Source organism: Schistocerca gregaria, chromosome 4 (assembly GCF_023897955.1).
Source record: "Schistocerca gregaria isolate iqSchGreg1 chromosome 4, iqSchGreg1.2, whole genome shotgun sequence".
NCBI classification, from domain to species: domain Eukaryota; kingdom Metazoa; phylum Arthropoda; class Insecta; order Orthoptera; family Acrididae; genus Schistocerca; species Schistocerca gregaria.
Window position 1 is genome coordinate 233156753 of NC_064923.1, and position 13116 is coordinate 233169868.

Consider the following 13116-nt stretch of genomic DNA (forward strand, 5'->3'; position numbering starts at 1 on the left):
CCAATAGCAGTGCTAATATTGACAGCACTTGAGGTGCTCCTTGTCGTGGTTCGGCGCAGGATATCACGCCTTTCCTATGTGTCAAGTCTCAAAAACGAATGCACGTTGCCAGATTGCATTCAGCAACGTCATATGGCAATACCATGTGTCGTGGTGGTATGGAGTGGCGCTGAAAACAATACACAATCAGAGCTGTTTCACATAGCTGCAAATTTAAACAGCAGGTACTACGTAACATAGGCGTAAAGTTCGGTGCTGTCCCCTGTGTTTGACTTCTTCGTTTAGCTACCTTCCAACAAGATAACGCAAAAATGCATAATTCAAGTGGCGCCCTGGCGTACCTCGACAAGAGTGTCTTAGACTGTTTTCCTGACCAGAACAGCCTCCTCTACTTCACCCACTGGAAGTATCTGGATACGATTAGCAGGGATACAGGCACGACACCACTCATAAGCTACTACGATTGGCGAATTATGTCACAGAGTTAAAACAGTATGAAGCGACGCAGACGTGTCTTTCATCTGAGTACGACTTGATAACCAGCCGTTGTTGTTGTCCATACTGCCCTCACATACCTCGATACCAAAGGTATTCGACTATTACCATGGCCCATACTTTCAGAAGATTTCTCTCCCGTTGAAAACTTGTTGCCGAGAGACTGCTTGCACCACCATTCCGCTACCGCAGTTAACGAGACATGCAAAGACAAATGAAAAAGTACACTTAAATATGAATATACTTATTTGCACGAACCCTTTGGGCATACTCAGTTTTGAATGATTTTGAAAAGCAAATATATTTTTTTTTCAAAATAACTTAGATCTTATTGTGTAATGCTTGCAATATTACGTATATATTACGTATTTGTAACAACTTAGTATTTGATATCCTAAAAAAGTGTAAATTGGGAGCTCTAAGACTGATATTTCTTTTCACCATTTTACCGAGAGTTCCAATTTTTTCTGCTTGCTTCAGAATTATTTAAAATATTAAAAATCATCATGCAGACTACACCGATATAACAGCTCAATTACCTACTCATTGAGGTAACTGTAATACTTAAAGATATGAACCAGAATCTTCTTCTAAACAATCACAAGCAATTTACCTCTGTGTTGAACAACATAGGTATATCGTTAATGATGCATATATACTATCGTTAAGTCCTCAAGATGTCACCAGTCTTCTCAGAAAATAGTTTACAGTAAACCATCGACCTCTTTCTGCTTGTCGTCTGAGATTGGTTGGCTGGGAAGTACCTCAGTTCGTGGTTAAAGAAAGAGTTTCTCAATGGTCCAGCTACATCATCTACATTTTAGAAAAGACTTCTGATGTTGTACATCTTGCTGAGGCCTGTAGAATAGATTGTTTCCCATAGTTTCGTAGATGTATAGGAGAATTCGTTTCATTTCACTTACTTCAGCTGCGGGGGCACCGTCGCTGAATGCCAACTGAAGAGGTTTGGGTTCCATTCCAGGCCGGATCGAAGACTTGCTCTGCTCGGGGACTGGCTGTTATATTGTCCTCATCATAATTTCATAATCATCGACGAGTAAGTAACGTCGCACAAACCGACTTGCTCTTGGTGGCCGGGCAGCCACACGCGAGAGAGAGAGAGAGAGAGAGAGAGAGAGAGAGAGAGAGAAAGAAAGAGAGGGAGAGAGAGAGAGAGAGAGAGAAAGAGAGAAAGAAAGAGAGAGAGAGAGAGAGAGAGAGAGAGAGAGAGAGAGAGAGAGAGACTTATGTGGCATTACAGCAGCTGGCTTGCTTCGTAGAAATTCATCTACTCTACCCAAAACGTGGTCAGCAGGTTACTAACTATACCGTCGCAATAATTACTAACGTTAGTACTATGCAATAGTATTACGAGCTACCACAGAAGGATCATGAGCTACGTTTCGGATTTTCCGCCCACAGTTGTCAAAGACGTACGACCATCTAGCTCTGAATGTCAGAAAAGCAGCTGACACCCCTGTACCCTGTACTCACTCGGAGACTCCTTGAAAGAAACTCTAAAAAGGGAATTTTTCAAAACAAAATCTTACATGATCTAGAGTATTATTCCTTTTTCTGAAATCTTTACACAAAAGAAAACACAGAAAAAAGAGAAAACTGACTTAATTGTTGCATGATTCGTCTTATTTTTTTTTAGTGACACCGACACTCTCAGTGAACTGTAAACGAGATTCTAAACATAAGTATTACAGGCATTCTGAAATCCATCATTCGAGAAGCGTGGGCCATTACCACGTGCACTCTCTTATGGGATTCAGATTCAAGTAAATCTGGTCATAGTGCATGCTTCAGTTATGACGTCAGGAGTGCACTGTCATCTTTGTATCAAACAGTTGAATGGTACTGTTTTTCGGTTTTCATGTCAATATGTTCTTAAAACCACCAGTCAACATATAGTGTTTCGAATTCCCCCCGTTTTTTTCGTACGCTTACAGTTTGTTCCCAAAAGTCATGTCAAATGATATGCCGCCAGTTCAGATGCATACGTTCATTAGGCTGCTTATTATAAAACTAATGCAATATGCGGCTTAAAGTTTTCATCTAATGACCGTTAGCGTCTTATAAGAGCTCATAAATTAAGAATTTCTGTGCAACAACGGAGAGTGACAGATGCTAGAAATGCGAGGACAGGCAAAAAACTCCAGAGTGGTCACAATACCGTCCGACTGTTATCATGTAAGCGACATTATTCGTATTTTTTTCGCCGATTTTGAAAGTTCCTCGCATTTCGCTCGATCAGTTTCTGTAAGTGTGAGGTGATTCTAGATAAATCGTTATAGTTCATGTTAGTTCTTTTTTGAACATTATTATAATTTTGTTCGAATACAGTCCTGGTTTCCGTAGTACGTTGTTAACGCTTTTCTGAGCCTATACACACCGTACTAAGATAGACGAATTTTCATTGTTATTGCACTCACGAAACACGTTGATTTGTTCGCATTTTCCCTGTGAACTACACACATGTGTAAGTTACCGAGAAATGGGAAAGGCATTCTGCATCCAAACAATAAGATGAAGAATGAACTTTAAATACAGTCACCCAATGTTTCATATGGAAGTTTATTTTTATTCATTCTTTCTTCAGAGTGCGGTAGGTGCTTCGAATTTTTGGCTCGACCTGCTGTCGCCAATGTCACCGAATCAGTGGTATCGCACGATAAGCTATCAGTAACATTTTTTTCATACCGACTGCCCTCTCTCAAAAGCACTCTAGATGGCTGATATCATATGGTGCGACTGCGAATCCTTCTTCCACATTTTCGTGTTTATTTTGAGGTGGTGGACTGCCATACTCACCGTAGAAATCAGGTGTTTCTCTTTTAACCAAACACTTGTTCAGGCTTCATCAACGGCCATAGCTAGGAACTTTTCGACTTGTCTGTTAATGTGTGTAATATTTCAGTGTGGCAAGAGATTAGCGGCATAAACTGGCCAAGTGTTATAAGCGTACAGCAGCCTTGTCAGAACTAAATCTCGACGATGTTTGATTGCGAACCTCAACCAAGTATTAAAGGGATTCCGACATTCAATAAAACATGAATATAAAGAACGTGCTACACATGATTGACAGTAAGAGGCTCTCAGTAACCTTGCAAGATGAATTATCTCATTAGTCCACGGTGTTACGGGAAACGGTTGGGAAAACTTTTAAAAAATTGCCAGGAATTCTCTGTACCAACAGAAGATGCATTTGTATCCATGTTCAGCAGTTGCGTACATTGTTGACTTCAGCTGAAAAGGAGCACTCGAATTTCAAAAGTGCTAAGTTTGACGAGAAAAAGAGTTGACAGAACTGTTAAATTTGCAGCAAGTAAACAAAGTGTATAATGATTGTGAAATATGTGGTATTATTTATTCTGATGTTCATAGTTTGTATTCAGTATAATATACTGATATGATTCCTCGTAATAGGAAAAGACAAAAATTATAACCTGATGGAAGGTTATAAAATATGCGAGAGAACCATCAATGCTTGTCGCAGAAGAGTTCAGTGCAAATAAAAGTAGAGAGGACATCCTTATGTGGGAGTTTTCATCCTCCAAAAGTTAATGAAGGTATCTTCTAACTGAACGTTTATTATCACTATTATTGTTATTCTTAAGTTTTATCGGGGATTAGGGCATGGATGCAGATAAGGATGGTGAGACCATTGGAGGTCGTTTAAACAATCGCCTTAGTTGTTGAAAAATTTTTCTAAAAATTATAACACAACACATTTCTGTTGCAGTAGTCCTTGTCAGCAGAAAAAAAGAAACTTAATTCTGACTAAACACAGATTAGGTGATCTCTAGCCAAGTTAACTGTAATCTACACTGAGGCGATGAGACTACTGGTAGTGCGATATGCATATATACAGATGCCAGTAGTACCAAGTGCACAGTGTGTAAAAGGGCAGTGCACTGGCGGAGCTGTCATTTGTACTCAGGTGATTCACGTGAAAAGATTGCCGGAGTGATTAACGCTGCACGACGGGTACCTTACAGACTTTGAACGCGGAGTGGTGTTTGCAGTTAGACACATGGGCCATCCCATTTTGGAAATCATTAGGTAAATCCACAGTGTCAAGAGCGTGCCGATAACACCAAATTTCGGGCATTACCTCTCACCACGGACAACACAGCGGCTGATGGCCTTCAGTTAAAGACCGTGAGAGGAGTTTTTTGAGTAGTTGTCACCGCTAACAGACAACCAAGACTGTGTGGAATAGCCGCAGACATCAATGTGGGAATTGCAACGAACTTATCTGTTGTGACAGTGCGGTGAAACGTCGTTAATAGGTTACGGCAGAAGATGACCGACGCGAATGTCTTTTCTAACAGCACGACATCGCCTGCAGCGCTTCTCCTGGGCTCGTGACCACATCGGTTGGGTCCCAGACGACAGGAAAACCTTGGCGTGATCAGATGAGTCCCGATTTCTGTGGGTAATAATTGATGGTACGATTCGAAACCATGGGCCCAAGTTGTCAACAAGCCATAGTGCAAGCTCGTGGTACCTCCATTTTGGCGAGGGCTGAGTTTACATTTAATGGACTGAGTCCTCCGGTCCAACTGAACCATTCATTGACTGGAAATGGTTATGTTCCACTACCTGGAGACCATGTGGAGCATTTGATTGCCTTCATGTTCTCAAACGACGTTGGAATTTTTTATGGACGATAATGCGCCATGTCACCGGGCTTCAGTTATTCGTGACTAGTTTGAAAAAAAAATTCGGTCAGTTCGAGCGAATGATTGGGCCACACAGATTGCACGACATCAACTCCATCGAATGACACATAATCGAGTTGTCACTTCATGCACAGAATTCTGCACCGGCAACAGTTCGCTCTTACGGACCGCTGTAGAGGCAGCATGGCTCGAATCCATGTCAAGTCGAGTTGCTGCACAATGCGGCACAAAAGGAGGTCCGACACGGCATTTGGGGGTATTCTATGACTTTTGTCTCCCCAGTGTCTAAAGTTAAGTTAACGCGAATCTCACTAACAGCCGAGCAGCAAAGAATTCTACAACGCGAGCCAGTCGAATCGAATGCTAGTTAAGTGTGCTGTGCTCATCAACGGCCGAGCCTGTTTCACTTTAACATTGTTTCCGTCGGAAGAAACTATTAAATTGTAAGACAAACGCGTGGAACGCTCTGTAATAACGCACATACATGCGAAATAATGAAGGACTGGAGGCACATGCTACAGTAGCTATAAATGAATGAACAACATTCTTTGCTTTATTAAATAATATACTCTACAGCATCCTACATGCGTAGGACGCACATAATGTGAGCGCATGCATCATTACTCTGCAATTCACGTGTAACTATTTGCGACGCGGTTCATAGAAACACTTTCAGGCTAGACTTTTACTTGATTATCCTTCCTTCGAATACCACGAGTGAAAAATCAGCACTAAATACTTACGTGAAAGCTCTGATATCCCTTATTTCAACTCTCCCCGTTGGATTTCGAGTCCTCCCCCGGACATGTGTGTGTTGTGTTGTCCTTAGCTTAAGTTAGATTAAGCAGTGTTTAAGCCTGGGGTTGGGTTTCACAGGAACTTACCACCACCCGTATTTTAACACGAGTGTCATTTATCTTTATGCATATTTGATAGATTTGACTCAAGAAAATATTAGAGCATTCGGAGGTGAAAGTTGTTCAATTAAGTTTAGTGAAAAGATCTCGCCAGAATGAAAAATGTTTAACGACTACCATCCCCAGACACTCTCTCCCCTTTTTTGTTGTTAATACAAAACCAGATGACTTTCTTAGAATTTTTTCGACGTGCTCCATCAATATTATCCTGTAAGAATCTCATATTACATAGTAATATTCCAAAAGAGGAAGAACAAGCCTAGTACATGCAGTTAGTACATGCAGTTTAGTAGAGTTGTTGTACCTTCTAAGTGTTCTGTCCACATGTTGTCAACGTTATATCCGTTACGATACATAATTTTCGCTAGGAAGCCTTTACACGTTCTCTATTCAATTTCAATTTTTGGAGCCCTGAACAAAGACATTCGTAGCCGTCGATTTGCTACGGACGAAGATTAGCACACCTGGGTACGTTCGTGGTTCAGCAGGCAATCGCAAACATTTTTCCATGAAGGCATTGAGCGTCTTCTCTCACAGTGGGGTAAATGTATTAACACTTTTTGTGATTACTTTTGAAATAATAATCAGTTTACTAATTTTTTACCACCAGTCTCGTTCTCGTTTGACTGCAGCTTATAGTTATAACTTCCTTTTCGCTCCATACATGTCTGACACAACGCCTTTTTCTAATCTTGTGCAGTTCCTGGTACTCCGAAAGTCAATAGAAATCTGTGCGTCGTAGAGACACAGCGTTAAGAATACTAAACGGAATTTCATTGCACAGGTACATGTCGGCTGGCCTCTGATATTCGGCTGGGAATTGACTATCTGTAATTCTATGAACAAAACAGTTTATGCTCCAAATTTACATCGTAAATGAGAAAAGAGGCGGAGGAATGTAACTACAGTGTAATATGTAATGCCGCGAGTCTCATTACTAATCGATCCACGATCACTTTTCACGATCACTGATGACCATCGCATCTTCCCGGACAGTGAGCTATCTGCCTACCGCAGCGACAAGGTTAGGTTACACGGCGACAAAAGGCTACACAATTTTTCTCGATAGACTGCTGTTATGCCGTACGGAATTCTTTTACTTTTTCACAATAAGTAAATTGAAAAGATATGAGAGAAGCAAACGACGAAACACTGCGTGACGTAGTTACTTAGCTATCATCTGTCAGAATGATGGAGTATACAGCCAAGGACGTTTGGGCAGCTAAGACAGACAGAATCTTGACGAGTTATCTCATTTCGTAGTTTCCAGCACTAAGACTATAGTGGTACGTACCATCGAGCCGGTGCTGTTACTAATATCTTGAATTATCAAGACAGAAGTGAAATAAATCCCCCGAAATTTTTTTTGTACAGCTCACATTTATGTAATCATGTTAAGAGATAGTTTCTCAGTACTCGAAGTGATCTCGTATATCTATTGTTCAACGTACTAACACACCTACCGTTAATTTACGTGTATTTGGAAAATAAACTTTTGGAGGTATTTTTATGTGTTTTCATTAACAATTTAAAGTCATATTCTAGAATGGATATGTTATGTGATGCAATATTTCTCCCAGGAGGACGTTGAATACACCATCATTCCAGTTTTCAATGTCATTCCACAGGTACGTTGAGCTCGTCAGCCTCGACTGAAACAAATAAGTAAATAAATAAATAACTACGAAAAATAAGAGAAGTAAAAAATGCGAGAATTTTTAATGAAATGTAGCGCCAAATATTCCAAACTAGTGTCAAGAATGTTTGCCTCCTCTGTAGCTAATTGTACAGACCGCGAAAGCGCTTAATTATGTCTCGGTCAGCCTCAATCATTTATATTCAGATTTTAAACTGTCGAATTATTCATAGACGTGGTTGGTATATGAAAGCGTGAACGTGAAAAGAAAGTCTAGACAGCGTTTGATAACTTTAAGACACTATTCGTGAAGGCTCTTCAATTCTTCGCAGTTGTCTAGATGATTTTTTTCCAAACCTCAGATGGTATATTGCCAGACTCATACATATATATAGTGAATATTCACTTCCTTGGTACTTGCCCCAATTATTTTAGAACTTCTGATACAATGTTATCTATCCCTCCTACCTTATTTGATCTTAAGTCTTTCAAAGGTCTTTGAAATACTGATTCTAATACTGGAACCCCTATCTCTTCTACATCGACTCCTGTTTCTTCTTCTGTCACATCAAACATGCCTTCCCCCTCATAGGAGACTTCAATGTACTCTTTACACCTATCCGCTCCCTCCTTTGCATTTGACAGTGAAATTTCCATTGCACCCCCTGCTTTTAATTTCATTGGAAGTTGAAACTTCCTGGCAGATTAAAACTGTGTGCCCGACCGAGACTCGAACTCGGGACCTTTGCCTTTCGCGGGCAAGTGCTCTACCATCTGAGCTACCGAAGCACGACTCACGCCCGGTACTCACAGCTTTACTTCTGCCAGTATCTCGTCTTGTTTTGTCGTTTCTATAGACTCAGTTAGTCCCTCGGCCAATCTTTTCTTTTTCGGTTTCTTCTTCACATTTCATACAGCCATTTAGCCATATCTTTCTTGCACTTCCTATTTATTTCATTCCTCAGCAACTTGTATTTCTGTATTCGTGAATTTCTCTTAACGTTTTTCTACTTTCTTCTTTCATCGATCAACTGAAGTATTTCTTCTTTTACACATAGCTTCTTCGCAATTACCTTCTTTGTACCTATGTTTACCTTTCCAAATTCTTTGATTGGCGTATTTAGAGATGTCCATTACTCCTTTACTTAACAGAGTGCTAAGCTATTCATTATTGCAGTATCTATAGCTTCAGAAAACTACAAGCGTATCTCTTCATTATTAAGTACTTCCTTGGGGATTGATTGTTTCTGTCTAGTTTCTTAAATTTCAGCCCCCTCTTTCTCACTACTTATTTATGATGTGAGTCTATATCTGCTCCTTGGTACACCTTACAGTCCAGTATATCATTTCGGAATCTCTGTCTGACCAAGATGTACTCTAACTGAAATCGTGCCTTATCTCCCAGCCTTTTTCATGTATACTTCCTCCTCTTGTGATTCGTGAACAGACAATACGCTATTACTTGCTGAATGTATTACAGAGCTCAATTAGTCCTTCTCGTCTCTCATTTCTACTACCTGTTTTTATTCTCCTTCCCCTACAATCGCATTCCGATCCCCCACGATTATTAGATTTTCATTTCTCTTTATGTAGTGAAGTGCCTATTCAGTAATCTCACATAGGCCTTACTTTCTCTGTCTGTTCATCATCAGCTTGAAACGTCGGCATGTATACCTTAACTGTCGTATCGGTTTTGGTTTGCTGTCGATTCTTATGAGAACAATCCTATCGCTGAACTGTTCACAGTAACTCACTCTCTGCTCTACATCATTACTCATAACGAATCCTACGTTGTACTGTTTTCTGCTGCTGTTGATATTACCCTACACTGGTCTGGCCAGAAAGCCTTTTCTTCGTTCCATTGCACCTCAGTGACCATTAGCATTTCCCTTTTCAGATTTTCTAGCATTCTTACCACGTTCAAACTTCTGGCATTCCACCCCCGACTGGAGAAAGTTATCCTTTCGTTGGTTATTGGATCTTTTTCTCAAGGTCACTTTCTCCTCCCGGAGATCCGAATGGGGGACTATTGCACAATACAGGGTGTTAGAAAAAGGTTCGGCTAAACTTTCAGGAAACATTCCACACACACAAAGAAAGAAAATATGTTGTGTTGACATGTGTCCGGAAACGCATACTTTCCATGTTAGAGCTCATTTTATTACTTCTCTCCAAATCACATTAATCATGGAATGGAAACACACAGCAACAGAACGTACCAGCGTGACTTCAAACACTTTGTCATAGGAAATGTTCAAAATGTCCTCCGTTAGCGAGGATACATGCATCCACCCTCCGTCTATTGCACAATACAGGGTGTTAGAAAAAGGTTCGGCTAAACTTTCAGGAAACATTCCACACACACAAAGAAAGAAAATATGTTGTGTTGACATGTGTCCGGAAACGCATACTTTCCATGTTAGAGCTCATTTTATTACTTCTCTCCAAATCACATTAATCATGGAATGGAAACACACAGCAACAGAACGTACCAGCGTGACTTCAAACACTTTGTCATAGGAAATGTTCAAAATGTCCTCCGTTAGCGAGGATACATGCATCCACCCTCCGTCTCATGGAATCCCTGATGCGCTGATGCAGCCTTGGAGAATGGCATATTGTATCACAGCCGTCCACAATACGAGCACTGAGAGTCTCTACATTTGGTACCGGGGTTGCGTAGACAAGAGCTTCCAAATGCCCCCATAAATGAAACTCAAGAGGGTTGAGGTCAGGAGAGCGTGGAGGCCATGGAATTGGTCCGCTCTACCAATCCATTGGTCACCGAATCTGTTGTTGAGAAGCGTACGAACACTTCTACTGAAATGTGCAGGAGCTCCATCGTGCATGAACCACATGTTGTGTCTTATTTGTAAAGGCACATGTTCTAGCACGACAGGTAGAGTATCCCGTATGCAATCATAGCGGTGAATCGAGGAAGTAGAGTACATACTGACGAAACTAAAATGAGCTGTAGCATGGAAATTAAGCGTTTCCGGACACATGTCCACATAACATCTTTTCTTTATTTCTGTGTGATGAATGTTTCCTGGAAGTTTTGCCGTACTTTTTTGTAACACGCTTTATATTGCCAATCTCCTGAATATGAGTATGAAGCACTATTTACAAGTTTACTGTAGTACCAACAGTTTATTTTCCCAATTTTTGCAGTGAAGGCAACTTATACACGCTATTCTTAGAGATTACGTTTCAATCACAGGCTTTGCACGTTCTATGCTTCATATTGAATTAACATATCTTATTATTTCGATCAAATTTTTGTGCAATATCGTGGTCACTTAATCACAAGCAGATAATTGAGTCGGTGAGTTACCCTCAAGACCAGATCCATCAGACATTGGCGTCTGAGGTCGATTTACGTGATCGATGAGGACTACTTGAAACAATTTCATAATTCCTTCTGTGTCAGATTGTGATGCAACTAGTCAGTCGTTGGCGACTGAGATAATGGCGGGAATTTCTGGTGCAGGCAGGCACAGACTTGAACAATTTAATGCTTTTTCTTATAACTTACATTTCCAGCAATTCTCTCATACGTGACCGTTGTGAGTGATCGAAGTGAGTAAGGATCTTTCTCCAGAACTAGGTTACCCTCTGATTATCTATGATTTTTCTGTATCCTATTTCAGCTTAGAGACATTGTGCACAAAAAAGAATGTGCATACTTCGTTTATACTTCTCCTTAATATTTCCTTTTGAATATGTTGCTTTTATTGATTGCAGCTTTAACCGTTAAAACCCTGAATTATTTCTGTTGGTGGGGGGGGGGGGCAAGGACGATTTTTCTTTGTGCTGATTTCAGGTGATCTAAAATGATTTTAGTTGCATGAGTTATACAAAACTGTGTACCCGTTTTCAAAATATACTGTATGCACTTGGCTTCTTTTATGGACTAAAATAACTAATCTTGAAATACTGTTGTAATAAATAAACTGATCATTCAATAATTACCAAGCAGTGTAACAATAATGATAATATTTTTTAATCAGTGGAATACAATAAACCGTTTCCGTGTATACTGATCATTTCGACTTGCAGCTCCATGTCTTTACCGTGTTTGCAGTTAAAATTGTAGGATGTTAGGTCCGCCAGTTATGCAAAACACCGTTTCTTCCAAGTATCCAAACATGTTTCAGCACCACTGTGGCATCATCAGTATGCTTCCGTTTTACTTGATCTGTAATGTTAACATTTTTACTAAATGACTACAAAATTAATTGGATATTCAGTTCAAACAATAATGCGTTTCTTTTTTTATTACCTTTTTCGAGTGGTTGTAGTTGACAAGCTACCTGCAATAAATAATACACAAGTGGTCCTGAAAAACCATGCACATCAAATGTAAAGATATTATCAAGAATAAACGAATTATTGTTTAACTAAGTATCCATATAATTTTGTAATCATTTAGTAGAAATGTTCACATTACTGATTAAATAAAACGTAAACCCACTGACTATGGCAAATTGATGCTGAAACATGTTTGGGTACTTGGAGGAAAGGGTGTTTTGCATAACTGGCGGACTTTACATCCTACAAGTGCCATGTATTCTGCGGTCACAAGCTGCTGTGCACTGCTATGTTGACTTGTTGATATTTTTGTACTGAAGACCAAAAGTTGGGGGAACTTGTACTTTATAAAAAGATTGAGCACTGAAAAATGTGTACATGGAGTTTCCACTGGGGAAAAATATTTCTGCTCCAACTAAGAGAGAGTAAAATCTAATGTGGAGAATTGTAGCCAGTGGATGTGAAAGCATTAAGAACAATGCAGAAATGATAAGTAGACAGACTATGGGCTGAGAGTAAGTGTAAGAGTGATGAATGTAACAAGAAATATGAAAAATATGTTAAGCTGGACACAAGACCTCAAATTAGTAGCAGACAATGAATAGGAATTCTGATGCCTAGGAAGCAAAATAATTCATAATGGACGAAGAAAGGAGAATATAAGAATCAGACTAGCACAGACAAATATGGAAATACTTGCTAAAAGAAGTTTACTAATATCATACATGGAACAAAGATTGAGGAAGAAATTTCTGACAATGTGCGTCTGGAGCACAGCTTCGTATGAAAGTGAATTGCGGACTGTGGAAAGACCACAGAAGAAGAGAATCTAAGCTACTGATATATACTGCTAAGAATCACTTTAAAAACTAGTTAGACTGATAAGGCAAGAACTGAAGAGGTTCTCCGCAAAGGAATATTTGGAAACTGCTGATTAGAAGCAGCACAGAAAGAAGGATATTTAGCATCAGGGAACAGACTCCTTGGTACGAGATGGAGCCTTGGAGTGCATGTAGGGAAAGACAGATACTGGGACATTTCTAACAAAAAACCGGGAACGTTGAGT

The 13116-nt window shown here is 39.9% G+C and overlaps 1 protein-coding gene across 2 annotated transcripts in view; it reads right to left on the bottom strand.

Annotated features, from left to right (window-relative positions):
- Positions 1-7605: 7605 nt before the first annotated feature.
- The window catches only part of LOC126267988 (uncharacterized), a 66350-nt gene continuing 60839 nt past the window's right edge, over positions 7606-13116 (bottom strand). Inside the window, exons 5-6 of one of the 2 annotated variants that reach the window (XM_049973335.1) lie at positions 12022-12052; positions 11768-11937 (exon numbers count right to left, since the gene is read on the bottom strand). In XM_049973335.1, the coding sequence (XP_049829292.1) occupies positions 11840-11937; positions 12022-12052 (129 nt within the window). In that variant the 3' untranslated portion in view covers positions 11768-11839. Of the gene's footprint in view, positions 7756-11767; positions 11938-12021; positions 12053-13116 lie in introns of those variants that run through there. The other variant, XM_049973336.1, reaches the window with a different exon arrangement.